Genomic DNA, 15444 nt, shown 5'->3' with positions numbered 1-15444 from the left:
GCTGCTGTAACACCTTAGCCGTGTACAGCTGTGGCAAGTCTCGTGTGTCCTTCTAATAGATTAGTGAATGTGTGGGTGGTTTAGGGAGCCCTGAAACACCGCTTTTTTTTTTTTCTTCTGTACTTTCTTGGCCAAATTCCAGTGGAGTGGAGAGGAAATTGTCGGGCTGAGCAGTCTTTGTGTATCAGGGTGCTTCCAGGTCCCTGTTTTTCTCACCAGGCATTATCCTTTTCCATGGCTTGGTTAATTTCTCCAGATTCCTGGTAAGTCCCTCAGCCTTATGTCACCTGCTCCACTGTCTATCCACGTGCAGGCAGGCCCCTCCCCCAGGTATAGCACCTGCTACAGCTCCCTGCTAATCTGTCCAGGGCTCTCTTCTTTCTGACTTGGAAGTCCTCAAAACTGTGTGTCCAGAAGTCTCTACTCACGTATAGGAAACTGTAGTCACAGGTTAACGGGAGCAGAGGGGTCCTTTGCATCTTCCTACGTTGAGTTGGAAGTAGAGGTCCCATTCTGTCTTCATTCTTTTTTTTTTAATGTTTATTTATTTATTCTGAGGCAGGGGATAGGACAGAGAAAGGGGGTCAGAGAGAGAAAGAGAGAGAGAGAGAGAGAGAGAGAGAGAATCCCAAGCAGGGACATGGGGCTTGATCCCATGAACCGTGAGATTAAGACCTGAGCCAAAATCAAGAATCAGACACATAACTGACTGAGCCAACCAGGCGCTCCCACAAGTGTGTTTTCAAGTTTCATCCATGTTCCGTATAAGTCTGTGTATTTCCACTGCCGGCTGATCACTGTTTGCTTTGTCACTACCTATTTTCTTGTCAATAGATGTTGAGCATTTTCAGATTTGCTGTTTTATTAAAAAAATTTTTTTTAATGTTTATTTCTGAGAGAGAGAGACAGAGGTAGAGTGTGAGCAGGGGAGGGGGAGAGAGAGGGAGACACAGAATCTGAAGCAGCTCCAGGCTCTGAGCTGTCAGCACAGAGCCCGACATGGGGCTTGAATGCACAGACTGTGAAATCATGACCTGAGCTGAAGTTGGATGCTTAACCAACTGAGCCACCCAGGCGCCCCCTCCGATTTGCTGTTTTAAACACTGATGTCTTTGTTGCCAGGTACACACATACAAGAAAGTCTCTAAGGCAGGAGCAGAAGGTGAATATTTTAGGCTTTTCCAGCCATGCATTCCCGGACACAACTGCTCACCTCCGCTGCGTTTCCTGTGAGAGAGTCACGGATCGTTCGCGAACAGTTGGCTGGAGGCTCACTTTCAAGAAACTTTATTTTAATATCGAAGCGCTGGCCTGGGCTTGGCAGTTTGCAGCCCCTGCTCTAAGGTGTGAGCCCAGCGGGCGGCACTGCTGGCGCACAGAAGGTGACTGTCCCCGCTGCTGGTGCACAGAAGGTGACTGTCCCCGCTGCTGGCGCACAGAAGGTGACTGTCCCCGCTGCTGGCGCACAGAAGATGGCTCTGCACTACCACACCCGCGGTGCATTCATCCACATTCTTGGCTTCTCTAGATATTGAAAAGTTTGCGTTTGTGGCAGTCTAAGGAGTGAATGATAACCCTTACAGCTGTAGCTGTACCACATACGTTCTTCGGCCCCAGCGTCTGTGGTAACTTGACCCAGCGAACAAGACTGAGTCCCAGTGAGGACAGAATGAATCCCGTTCACCTTCGTGCTGACGACACTGGAGTGGCACCTCGCACACTTGTGGGCCGAAAAACATTCTCGGTCATACTATCTTACTTAAAACACTACAGGATTTTTAAAAGACTTCTAGTTCTTGAATAAGGTATAATGCAGAACCAGGTATATGATAAAGAGCCTATATACTGAATCATGATAAGAATGGTCAAAATCAACGTACCAGGGACGACTTCATTTACAAATAGCGGGAGCTCTGATAATAAGGCCACTGAACTTTCTCCTGCAAGACGCCTGGAAGCAGGTGGCCCTGGGCAGGCACAGCACACGACCGGGGTCATAAAGGACGAAGGGTGTTTCCAGGTTTCTGCTCTGCCGCCCTTCACTTGCCTTGTCTCAGCCCAGCGTGGCTTCAGCAGCTCCAAGAGTAACGTCTGCAGCAGAAGCAGGAGGAAGGGGAGAGGGGAGAGGGCACCATCAGCATCTCGCTCTTCTCCGGAAGCAGCAGCTGCCCTGCAGATGGCCTCACACACCTTGCAGGTCCCATCGCCAGCACACGGTCACACGACGGACTCTAGATGGAAGAGAGACAGAACAGAGGGAACTGGCATCCAGCTCAGAATAGTTTCCATTTGTTCCCGGGAACCAAGCACATTTGCATGACGGTTCCTGAAAGCTCCCACTCCAGGGTCTTCCCGCCTTTCCTTTATTATCTGGCGTCCGTGTCTTCAGATTCAGTAGAAACATGCTCTTTCAGGAGTCGTTGTCATTTGAGGATGTGGCTGTGAGCTTCACACGGGACGAGTGTCAGCTCCTGGACTCTGCTCAGAAGAACCTGTACAGAAATGTGATGCTGGAGAACGTGAGCAGCCTCGTGTCCCTGGGTAAGGACATCTTCTTGTGCAGACCCAGACTCCGCCCATGCATTTGTCGTTTCCTGTTCATTTACTATAAATTGGGGCCTTTGAGGTATGCAGTGACTTAGGATTTAGTTTAAGAATTCACAAATTCTGGGGCACCTGGGTGGCTCAGTAGGTTGAGCGTCCAACTTTGGCTCAGGTCATGATCTCATGGTCAGTGTGTTGGATCCCCGCATTGGGCTCTGTGCTCACAGCTTGGAGCCTGGAGGCCACTTCAGATTCTGTGTCTCCCTCTCTCTCTGCCCCTCCCCAGCTCGTGCTCTGTCTTTATGTCTCAAAAATAAATAAACGTTAAAAAAAATAAAAAAAAAAAAAAAGAATTCACAAATTCTTAGCCCTGTTTTGTCTTTTAAAACATTTTTTTTATGTTTTATTTATTTTTGAGAGAGAGAGAGACAGCATGAGCGGGGGAGGGAGGGTCAGAGAGATAGAGGGAGACACAGAATCCGAAACAGGATCCAGGCTCTGAGCTGTCAGCACAGAGCCCGACGCAGAGCTTGAACCCACAAACCATGAGATCATGGTTGCCCAACTGACTGAGCTACCCAGGTGCCCCAGCGCTGTTTTGTCTTGAGCGTTATGCACATCCCAGATGGAAGGCCTCACGGCACAGCCTCTGAAACTAAGCATTCAGTTATTCTTAGAAGCCTGAGCCCAAAAAATTGGGCTCAAGTCATGTGTGATTTTTCATATACAGGATTTCAACTTATCAAACCAGATGTGATCTTCAAACTGGAGCGAGAGCAGCCATGGACAATAGGTGAAGAGGTCCCAAGCCAGAGCTTTTCAGGTGAGTCACATGTGAGATGGTGGAATTTCAATGCCAGTTTAGGGGTGCCTGGGTGGCTCAGTCAGTTGAGCATTCGACTCTTGATTTGGGTTCAGGTCATGATCCCAGGGTCATGGATCAAGCCCTGCATCAGGCTCAGCGATGAGCATGGAGCCTGCTTGGGATTCTCTCTCCCTCTGCCCCTCTCCTGATCTCTCTCTTTCTCTAAAATTAAAAAATAAATGAATAATGTCAGTTTACAGTGGATGTAAAGACAATGAAGGGTGGGCACCTCTGAAATGTTGTTTAGATAATTGTTGAAATCACTAAACCTTTAGAGGGGACTCAGAACCACGGATATGAGCTTCTCAGATACCCAGATGTTATATGTATAACTTATCTGTATGAAGATAATCTGTTCATCCGTGCTTTGATTTTAGAGTGAGGTGTGCTTCTCTGGTCTGTACTGAGCAGCTCAACCCTCCTCACGTCAGGCCACGTATGTGCTTTTTCCCTCCCACACCACGAGTGTATCCTGCTGGTAGATCCCTTTTCTTTTCTCTTCTACCAAGAATTCATTGTGATTTTTTTCTTTTCATCATTCTAATTCCCTCCTATTTTCTTTCTCTTTTCGTTGTTAAATACCTCAGATTACTATTACATACCCGAGGTCATTTCTTCTATTCTCTCCTTGATTTCTTTAATGGAAGTTTACTCCTATGCCTGTAACCAAAGGAATAACTTTGGTGTCATCATTGCCTACCTTCTAGTGCAACTTCTAATTTATTTAAAAAAATTTTTTTAATGTTTTATTTATTTCTGAGAGAGAGAGAGACACTGCGCGAGCAGGGGAGGGTCAGAGAGAGAGGAGATACAGAATCTGAAACAGGCTCCAGGCTCTGAGCTAGCTGTCAGCACAGAGCCCGACGCGGGGCTCGAACCCACAAACCATGAGATCATGACCTGAGTCGAAGTCAGACGCTTAACCGACTGAGCCACCCAGGCGCCCCCTGGTGCAACTTTTTAATGCTGACTGTGCCCAAATGAAACCCTACCTTTGCTTAGGACAGATTATTATATCACGGCCTCGAGCAACCTATTTAGGCAAAGTGGTTTTTTTTCCCTTTTCTGTATCTGTTATTGATTTTCTACCTCAGTTTCCATGAGAGCACTTTATTTAATTTTATTTCCCAAACGGTATAGCTGTGCATGATTGTTTCTGCACTTCTAGTTCATCTGGTTCACAGTTATTGAATTTACAAAATGTGATTATCTTTCTCTTTTCTAGAATACTGGAAAGTTGATGATTACAAAGCTTGGCACCAAGAAATCCAAGACAGGATTAAAAAATCGGAACACGTCCATGACACTAATGCAAGCGGAGAACCATTTCAGTCCTGCATGAGCCTCGCACCTTTAAAGCAAAAGTCCAATAAGTGTGTCTCAAATGGAAAACATTTGAAATACTCTTTGGATTTATTTACGGAGACTGGAAACCGCGGAAGAAGGAAACCTGGTAAGTTCAATAGATATGAGAAATCCTTTTTCTATACCGAACATGAAAAAACTCATGTTGGATTAAAGTGCTATGAATGTAACGATTGTGGAAAAGTAATCAGCAAGAAGTCACGGCTCATTGTACATCAGAGAACTCACACAGGAGAGAAAGCATTTAAATGTAGTGAATGTGGCAAAGCCTTTTCCCAGAAGTCACACCTTGTGACGCATCAGACCATTCACACAGGAGAGAAACTTTGTGGATGTGAGTGTGGGAAGGCCTTCTCTAGAAAGTCACATCTTGTTACACACCAGAGAACTCACACAGGAGAGAAACCTTATGAATGCCGCGAGTGTCGCAAAGTCTTCTCTCAGACGTCACAGCTCATTATTCATCACCGAAGTCATACAGGAGAGAGACCCTATGCATGCGGTGAATGTGGGAAAGGCTGTAGTGGGAAGTCACAATTTATTACTCATAAGAGAACCCATATAGACGAAAAGCCCAATAAATGCAACGAATGTGGGAAAGCCTTCAGAGAGAAGTCAAGTCTCAGTAAACATCAGAGAATCCATTCAGGAGAGAAGCCGTATGGATGCCGCGAATGTGGGAAAGCCTTCAGTGGCAAGTCGCCCCTCCTTAGACATGCGAAAACCCATTCAGGAGAAAAGCCCTATGGATGTAAGGAATGTATGAAAGCATTTATTTGGAAGTCCCAGCTCATCATACATCAGAGAACTCACACAGGAGAGAAGCCCTATGGATGCAGCGCTTGTGGGAAAGCTTTTTCCCAGAAATCACACCTCATGATACATCAGAGAATTCACATAGAGCAGGCACCCCAGAAATAGAGTGAATGTGAGAAGCTTTTAAGAAAGTAATCACACTTCTCTCTATATCATAAAACACATTTATAGAAATTCTGTGAATGCTGTGAGTGTCGACAAGGCATTGGCAGGAAGTTCTGCTTCCTTAAACTTCAGAACGCCAAATGGGAGAGGAAGGCTATGTGTGGAGCAAATGTAGCAAAGACAGTAGAGAGAAGCACTCAGCCAGTAGTCTAGTCTCATTGTAAATCAAGTTATTCATATTGAGGACAAAAATACTGATTTCAGTGAATATGGGAAAATTTGTCCATAGAAATGTTAAAAAAGTCAATCTCCAACTACGGTATTGCATCTTTTAATGAAAAGATTATATATTCAATTTTAAACAATGAGCATATGAAGCTATAAAGATCTGTCTGTCTGTGTATGAATATGTTCAGTAATTGTGACAGCCAAGTAGAAAGTCCATTGCTTATATTCCTGAGTATGGCTACATGTTATGGATTTAAAGAATTTCATACATATGTGAAATTAATCTGTGAACGCAGTAGGTGTCATGTTTATAGCACAGCATCTCCCCGGAATGCTGCACAATGTATATCGTTTGTCTTGTACTATAATAGAAGATAAGCCGTACCAAAGATTCAGTTATTTAACAAAGAGTTTAAGTTATATTGCCAGATACTTTTTGGCATATGTAAATGTTCTCGGGAACACTTACCATGCTCTGTGTTCAATAATAAAGGCTGGAATTTTTCAGTAAAATCTCCTGCCTCTTCTGAGTCACCAGTTATGTCTAGATTGTTATTCATATTAAATATGCAGGGGCGAGAACGCAAGTTAGCATATGACCAAGTGTGCGAACGAAACGCTCTCAACTGCATTGCTCATCACCTAAACATATGAGAAATGGAGCTGGTGAAAATAAAATATGCACAAAACGTATCCTGCTATTATTTTTCAGGGACATTTCTTTTTTTTTTTTAATGTTTATTTTTGAGAGAGAGAGGTGGGGTGCATATACATGGCGAGGGGCCGAGAGAGAGGGACACAGAGCATCTGAAGCAGGCTCCAGGCTCTGAGCTGTCAGCATGGAGCCCGATTTGGGGCTTGAACTCCCAAGATCATGACCTGAGCTGAAGTTGGAAGCTCAACCGACTGAGCCACCTAGGCGCCCCTCAGGCGCCTTTTTTGTTTTGATGTGAAACATTGGTGAGGTTTCATTTTAGAATTTAGTCCATAGATCATGAGATCGAGAAAAGTCACATTGTGCTTAGAGACTCTAGACTTGAGATATAAATGAGGACTCCTAGGACTTTGTATTTTCTCTTGTTGGGGAGAGGATGAGAGTGTCGCTGTGTGATTAGCCCATTCGTGATAGGCAGGACAGCATTATTATCTTACCGTCACATGTGTGTGTCACAGGAGCATGAGAAGGAAGGGTGCCAAATAACAGAGTGCGTAGCCATGCCGGCCCCGGACCTGCCTGGGCCTCAGACCCACCCCTCCCCCACCTGCCCTGCTCCCGGGCCTGGGGAAGGCGGCCCCACCAGGGCAGCCCACTCTCCTGTACCCAGTGCTTCTACGTGAATTCGGGGAAACTGAAGGGTGTGAGATGAGTAAACCAAACAAGATAGTTCTTCCATCTGGGCCCCAGGTAACCTCCAGCAATGGTCGTGTCTCCTCTGTCACTGCAGCTGCTCCTAAGTAGACATGCTGTGGCTGCAGCTCCCGCTGGGGGACCCTGGATTGGGGACCCAGTACCCACCTCCTCCGTGTGTCCCCCTGCTGAGCGATGGTCATGAACGCCTGCTTTTGCACCTGGTTTTGCTTCTAGGACACCTCCCCACCCGCTCCGGCTTCTCATCCCTCCTCTCACCTGCGTAACCAACTTCCCGCGTTAAGTTCCCTGTTTTACTTAGAGTAGAATTTATTTTCAAGGTGGGACCCTTTGCATTACAGGTACGGGAGAGACCGTGCATGTTGGTTCTTAAATCAGGGCGTAGAGAGCATCCTACAGGGCAGCCCCCCAACCTTGCAGAGTATGTGAGTTCCCAGAGAATTACTCTTAATAACCAAATACTGGAAAAAATTCAAAACAGCTAGTGAGTGGATAAAGAAAACGTGCTATGTCCATACAGTAAAATACTTTTTTTTTTTTTTGCAATAAAAAGACGTACAACATAGTTGCGGCAAGAAAGGAACCAGACACAAAAGACTAGACTAGATTTTCTATTTAAGTGAAAATGTCTGGACTTTGGTTGCCTTGGGCTGGGCTTACAAGCGCGGACTAACTGCGAACGGAAGTGAGGGGAGCGCCTGTAGGTGGTGACATTGGGTTGTGGTGAGGGGCTCATACCTACCAATTCGCTGAAAGTCTCTGAGCTGAACACTGAAGTGGGCAAATTCAATGGTGTATGAATTATCCCTCAATAAAGGTGTTTAAAAATGGGTAGAGCTAAAGGGAGAAATAGAAAAATGCACACTCATAATTGGAGACTTTAACAAACTCCCTTCCATTATTAGCAAATAGAACAAGTACACATAAAAAAGTCCAGAAGGATATAAAGTATTGGAGAAATCTTATGAATGAGCTGGCCTAATTGACATTATCGTCCTCTACATGTAGAATCTGCCGAATGCACACTTTTTTCAAGTGTCCATAAGGTATTCACTAATATAGACTGTATGTGATGGCATAAATCAGGCCTCCATAGGTGAAAATATAGGATATGTTCTCTAATAACAATAAATATAAAAATAATGACAAGCCATCTTGAAATATCCAAATATTTGAAAATTAGGCAATATCCTTCTAAGCAACCCATAAAACGAGGAAGAACTCACAGAGGGATAATCCTACCCATACTTAGAAAATAGAGGAGTAAGAAACACTTCCCAACTCATTTCGTAAAGTTGGCATAGCCCTGATACTGAAACCTGACAAGGGTATTTTAAGGAAAGAAAATTACAGGCCAGTGAATGAATATAGATTCAAAAACCTAAATGAAGTATTAGCATATCATAATTAGAAAATATTAGCAATAAATAAAACATCATGATGGAGCGCCTGGGTGGCTCAGTCGGTTGGGCGTCCGACTTGAGCGTCGGCTCAGGTCATGATCTCACAGCTTGTGGGTTCGAGCCCCGCGTCGGGCTCTGTGCTGACAGCTCGAAGCCTGGAGCTGCTTCAGATTCTGTGTCTCCCTCTCTCTCTGACCCTCCCCTGCTCACGCTGTCTCTGTCTCTCAGAAATAAATGAAACATTAAAAAAAACCAACATCATGACCAAGTGACATTTATCCCAGAAATGCAAATTGAATGCATATTTAAGAACCAGTTGGGGCTCCTAGGTGGCTCAGTCGGTTAAGCATCTGACTTTGGCTCAGTTAATGATCTTGCAGTTCATGGGTTCGAGCCCTGAGTTGGGCTCTGTGCTGACAGCTTGGAGCCTGGAGCTGCTTAGGATTCTGTGTCTCATTCTCTCTCTACCCCTCTCCTACTTGTGCTCTGTCTCTGTCTCTCAAAAATAAATAAATATTAAAAAATATTTTAAAAGAGAACCAATTATAGTTTACTATAATAACAAAGAAGAAAAATCATTTATCTCAGTAAAAAAACTTGACAAGATTCAAATGGGAGTATTTTGAGGGATTTGGAAATAGTTTATCTCTTGATTGGATGTTAGAGATAGTTGTATATTTATTATAACTTATCAAACTACCCAATTAAAATACATGCATTTATTGTATGCAAGTTACGTCTCAATTATAAACCTGAAACTCAACTCAATCTCGGATTGGATTCAAGAGCACAGTCCCTGTATTATCTTCCTGAAATAAAAAAGGAGTAATCCTCTCTGATCTAAGATAGTATCATCTGGAGAGCTCTACATTTCTAACATACACAAAATTTAACAAAACAAAAAATGGTTAGATGTGGGGCATCTGGGTGGTGCAGTTAAGTACCTGACTCTTGGTTTTGGCTCAGCTCATGATCTCATGGTCTAGAGATCAACCCACATCAGGCTTATCGAGGAGCATAGAGCCTGCTTGGAATCCTCTCTTTCTCTCCCCCCAACCCCCCGCCGTGCTGTTCCCCTGCTCATACTATATAAATAAATAAACAAACTTTAAAATTTTTTTTTAATGTTTATGATTGAGACAGAGAGAAACAAGATGAGCGGGGGAGTGACAGAGAGAGAGGAAGACACAGAATCCAAAGCAGGCTCCAGGCTCCGAGCTGTCAGCACAGAGCCCAATGTGGGGCTCGAACCCACAAACCGTGAGATCATGACCTGAGCCGAAGTCGGAGGCTCAACCGACTGAGCCACCCAGGTGTCCCCAAAGAAACTTTAATAAAATGGTTACATGTGCAAAAAATCAGGAAAAATTGACTGGTGATCCAAAGGAAAAAAGAGCCGCAAATGATTCAGATATTGGAATTTCCGGACAAAAACTTTGAAATAACTATTATTAATAAGTAGTAAAAGATATGGGGTGCCTGGGTGGCTCAATCGGTTGAGCACCCATCTTAATTTTGGCTTCAGGTCATGATCCAGAGTTGTAGGATTGAGCCCCAGTTTGTGCTCCACACTGAGCATGGAGCCTGCTTGAGATTCTTTTTCTCTGTTTCTTAAAAAAAAAGTATCAAAAAAATAAGTAGAGAGGCGCCTGGTGGCTCAGTCATGATCTCACAGTTCATGAGTTGGAGCCCTACATCAGGTGAGTTCGAGCCCCGCTTCTCTCTCCCTTTCTCTCTCTGCCCCTCATGGGATTCTCTCTCTCTTTCTCTTCCTGTCTGCCCCTTGTTCATTCGTGCCCTCTCTCTCTCTCAAGAAAAAAATAATAAGTAGAAGATAGAGGACAAGATAGATATCATGGATGAAAAGATGTAGAACTATAACAAATTGAAGTTATAAAAAAATCAGTGGATAATGCTAAAACTAAAAACACGGAGATTATGAACTCAATGCATGAGATTTACAGCAGAGGAGACATAGCAGAAGACAGGATTAATGAATTTAGAGTTAGGTCAATCGAAATATCTGTTAAGAAAATGAAAAAAAAAAAAAAGGGATGCCTGGGTGTCTCAGTCGGTTAAGCGTCTGACTCTTGATTTCCACTCAGATCATGATCTCAAGGTTGGTGGGTTCCAGCCCTGCATCAGGTTCTGCACTGACAAGGGTATTCTCTCTCTCCCTCACTCTCTCTCTGTTCCTCCCTGGTTTTGCTCACTCACCTTCTCAAAATAAAGAAATAAACTTTAAAAAGAAAAAAGAAAATGAAAAAAAGAGGGGCACCTGGGTGGCTCAGTCAGTTAAGCATCTGGCTCTTGATTTCAGCTCAGGTCACAATCTCACAGTTCGTGGGAACCTTTTCTCACTGGCCCTCTCCCATTCGTGCTCTGTATGTCTCAAAACAAATAAATAAACTAAAAAAGAAAAAAAGAAAGGAAGGAAGGAAAGAAGGAAGGAAGGAAGGAAGAGGGAAAGAAAGAAAAAAGGGAAGCAAAGGATAAGAAAAATATTCACAAATCACATTTCTAAGAAAGAACTTATATCCAGAATAAAGAACTCTCAAAACTCAAAAGTAAGGACACAACAACTCAATTAAAATTTTTTTAATGTATATTTATTTTTGAGAGAGAGAGAGAGAGACTGAGTGTGAGCGGGGAAGGGGCAGAGAGAGGGAGACAAAGAATCTGAAGCAGGCTTCAGGCTCTGAGATGTCAGCACAGCGCCCAACACAGGACTCGAACTCATGAACTTGAGATCATGACCTGAGCCAAAGTCAGACGCTTAACCGACTGAGCCACCCAGGTGCCCCACAACTCAGATTTTTTAATGGATAAAATAGTTGAACACTGCAAAGAAAGTTTATGTATATTAAATAAGCACGAGAGAATATGACCCATCATTATTAGGGAAATTAATGCCACAATGAGATATGACTCATTAGAAACCTATTAGAAATGCTACCTATTAGAATACCCACCTATCAGAAATGCTAACGAAAAACAGAAGAAGTGACGGATAGTATTGAGTGCTGGTGAAGATACTTGGAGCCACTAGAACTCCTACATTGCTGGTGAGGATGCAAGATAATATAGTCTGGAAGGCAAGTTGGCCCAGAGGGATGATATAAGGCCAGATCTTCATGCCCCTAAGGCTTTGCCAAGGGATTCTTAGAAGAAAGAGCAACAGAAGAAAAAGCAAATTAGACTTCATCAAAAGTAAAACCTTTTGGGCTTCAAAAGACAACCAAGAAAGTGAAAGGATACCCTATGGAAGAGGAGGAAAATATTTGCAAATCATATGTGGGATTTTAAAGCTATTTATACAGATATATAAAGAACTCTTACAACTCAATAATAAAAAGAGAAAAAGCCCAGTTTATTGCTAACAGAAGTGTGGTGTAAGTTGTCAGTTTGAGTGATTGCTCCTCTGAGAAAGGCTCGTAAGTTGTGTTGCCTGGACAGAAATAAATATAATCAAATATCATAAAAACACATGAAAAATTCTTCAATAAAAATGTTTATGTGAAATGTGAGTAATGGCTATAGATATGATCTATTTTGAGGCCTATTTTCTTGTTTCATAGATTTTCTTTTAATTCATCTAAATATTTCAGTGTGTGTGTTTATGACATATATACACTATGTTCTTTAAGGTATATATGTATACATATGTAAACAAATTGTATGTTTTACACATGAAATAATTATTTATAAATAGACAATTATGTGTAAAGAATTAAAATATTTATCATGAAAACTACCAATCATAAAATCGCATGGGAATGATAAATGTATTCCATTTCACATTCTGGTGGATGCCCAAATTACAAACGATGATTCGTGGGTCATTCCACTGCAGTTTGCGGCTGTATCGGTAATGTTCTCGTGTAGGAACGTTCGAAGTTGTCTGTGTGTGGCGTGTGCTGGACAGCTGGTATGAGCAAGCACAGCCTGAACGCCCTGTTAATCACTCTCTTGAGAATGTAGAGATCTTGACCTCCCTCTATATTCCCATCAGGAAGGATATGTAGAAAAACACGCTCAGCGTTCAAGATCAGGGACTCCGGCCATGACCAAGCTGGAGTGTCTCACTGTAAGGAAGGGTGTCCTTGTACGTTGGCCATGCAAGGAGGGGAAGGGCCCAGGTAGTCTTGGGTTATACGCTGTAACAGCTTGCCGCACGTAGATCCCAGCAGCAATACTTTATCCGTTTGGCCACTGCTGGACTCCCTGCGTGCGGGTCCCCCCGGGGAAGCCTGTGTCTCCGTCGTTCTCTCTAGGTCCTTTCTTTGATCTCACTGGACCATTGCCCACCACTGGCTTAGAATCGGCTGGGGTACAGCCATACGCTTTGTCAGTATGAAATCTGTGCGTTAATTAGAGCTTGTAATATGGCACCAGACTCCTGAAAGCCATCAGGAAGATAGTCTCCTGCTTTTGAAATCAGTTTTCATAATAAGGATAGACGGAGTCTGACATTTATAGATTTCTAGAGTATCCAGTCGTTCACCATGTATGGTATTTGTTTTAATCTGAGTGTCTTTTGGGAACAGAGATTACGAAGGCATCTTTAGTAACCCACAGAGGTTTGTAAATAAGCACATGAAAGTATTTCAGAGCTATCTACTGAATTTCACATTTTAAGTTTGGTCTCCATATTTTATAGTCACTAGAGTGTCTGTATGTATAGGAGTTAAGTAGCAATTTACGTAGAAGGGCTCACACTCAAACCACCTACAAGTTTAGAGAATTTAGAACAAAACAGCACAAGACATTCACAACCTCTTGAAATTAGCCATTCTGATTGAGATGACTCTTTGTTGAGCACATTGGGTGCATCTTGAGATCACAGGAGATTCTATGTTTTGATAGGCCAGATTATAATATTCAAATTTTTGATTAAATAAATTAGTGAATATTTGAAAAACAATGGATGCTGTCCAGTTACATATTAACATCCTTTTATTTCCACAAAATAAAAGAATTATATACCCCACGTTAAAATTTTTTCAATATTAAGTCCTCATTTCCAGGGGCGCCTGGGTGGCTTAGTCGGTTAAGCGTTCAACTTTCGCTTAGGTCATGATCTCACGTTTCGTGGGTTCGAGCCCCGCGTCGGGCTCTGTGCTGACTGCCAGCTCAGAGCCTGGAGCCTGTTTCAGTCTGTGACTCCCTCTCTCTCTGACCCTCCCCTGCTCATGCTGTCTCTCTCTCTCCTAGAAAAAAAAAAAAAAACATTAAAAAAATAAGTCCTCATTTCCAGATTTTTAAGTAATTCACATAATCGCATACTGTAAATGTATTCTTCCCTAGACTCTTTTAATCAAATATATGTGGCCTGCACCTCGCAAAATGTATTAATGCTGTTGATTTTCAAGTTTTAAATGGGGTGTGGCATTCCCATGCACACTTTTCCTTTGCATAATTATGCAGTGTTCATCATTTTGGAAAACGTTTCTTTGTGCACACACTTACCCAGTTAGAGCACTGAGGAGCCGCCTCTTAATTCTTAGCGCAAAGACAGGACAAAGAAATTCTACTACGCGGTTGGAGACTGGTGATCATACAATCACTTTATAAGGCTGGTTGATGACTTGGTCAGGAGCAGTAAAACAGTGTGGTGCGTCAAGGTCATCGACTCAGCTGCACCCTTGGTTGTGGGGTCCACTCAGGGCAATGCTGGCTGTGCAGAGACTCCGGGAAGCTGCACGGGCCACACGTCTGCCTGCTCTGTGGCCCTGGCGAGGAGTGGGTGTCGTCTATGCTGGGTGACTGAGCTCAGCATGAAGAGTTGCGGGAAGACAGACCCTGAGTAAGAATTTAAAACGTAAATGACTTTTCTCTATGTGGCAGGGGTTGAGAACATACACATTTTCCCTTGAAACAGCAAAGTAAGTCAACAGAAAGTTAAGAAATACATGTATGTTTTTATTCCATTTGACTGGTTCTACAATTTAACCTATAATAGGATTATTCTAAAATCGGCTTAGGATATAATAAGATTTATTTTTAAAAGTATATTAAATTTTATATATATTATAAATTGTGCATAATCATATATGTAACGTATATTAAAATATAGACATTTAAATTTAATAATCACATTAATTAGAGCTATTAAGTAATATTAATATACAAGAAACCCAGCACCAGGGCGGCAGCCTAGGTCAGGCCGAAACCACCCCACCCACCAGCGGGGTATCAGGGGGCTCCCTTCTTCCCCTTCGGCCTTCGGCCTTCGGCGGGTGAAGACCGGCTACTTGCCCCGCATTAGAGGAGCGGTGGCCGGACGCGCTCCCATCCACCCCCCTGTCCGGCCCCAGCGGCCGCTCGAGTTGGGGGGGGGGCGGGCAGAGCTGCCCTGGCTCGGGAGGTCCCGGCGCCCCGGCCCGCGAGGTGGCGACGCCCCTCCCCCCCGTGGAAGGAAGGCGGACCCAAAGGTTCGCGGGCGGCGGTGCGGGCTGTGCACCCTCTCGGCAGGGCCTGGTCCACGCTGTCCTGCTCCGGTGACCTGACGGGCAGCGTGTCCAGGCGCCGGACAGCACAGGGCGGGAGGGACAGCGCAACGCGGGCACCGGGGGGAGGGACGCGGGCTCCGCGGGGAGGGACGCGGGCACCGGGGGGAGGGACGCGGGCACCGGGGGGCGGGGCGGGGGCTCCGCGGGCAGGGACGCGGGCTCCGCGGGGAGGGACGCGGGCTCCGCGGGGAGGGACCCGGGCGCGGGGAACACGGAAGGACAGCCGCTCCCTCCCGG

At 44.2% G+C, this 15444-nt stretch overlaps 1 protein-coding gene and 1 long non-coding RNA gene across 2 annotated transcripts in view; one reads left to right on the top strand and one right to left on the bottom strand.

Moving 5' to 3' along the window:
- Nucleotides 1-6616, top strand: part of ZNF605 (zinc finger protein 605) — a 35377-nt gene extending 28761 nt beyond the window's left edge. The window contains exon 6 of the mRNA XM_077763587.1: nt 4931-6616. Coding sequence (XP_077619713.1) covers nt 4931-5695 — 765 coding nt within the window. The 3' untranslated portion in view covers nt 5696-6616. The remainder of the gene's footprint in view (nt 1-4930) is intronic.
- A 7045-nt stretch (nt 6617-13661) lies between these two features.
- Nucleotides 13662-15295, bottom strand: LOC144231194 (uncharacterized). The gene is made up of 3 exons (XR_013335009.1): nt 15124-15295; nt 14165-14497; nt 13662-13905 (listed from the first exon to the last, which is right to left on the bottom strand). It is a non-coding gene; the product is annotated as an uncharacterized LOC144231194 (long non-coding RNA).
- Between the last annotated feature and the right edge of the window lie 149 nt (nt 15296-15444).

This window comes from Crocuta crocuta, unplaced genomic scaffold (genome assembly GCF_008692635.1).
Source record: "Crocuta crocuta isolate KB4526 unplaced genomic scaffold, BGI_CrCroc_1.0 scaffold114, whole genome shotgun sequence".
Lineage (NCBI taxonomy): Eukaryota > Metazoa > Chordata > Mammalia > Carnivora > Hyaenidae > Crocuta > Crocuta crocuta.
Note: the sequence above shows the minus strand (reverse complement) of the source record. Positions and strands in the feature narration are given on the sequence as shown.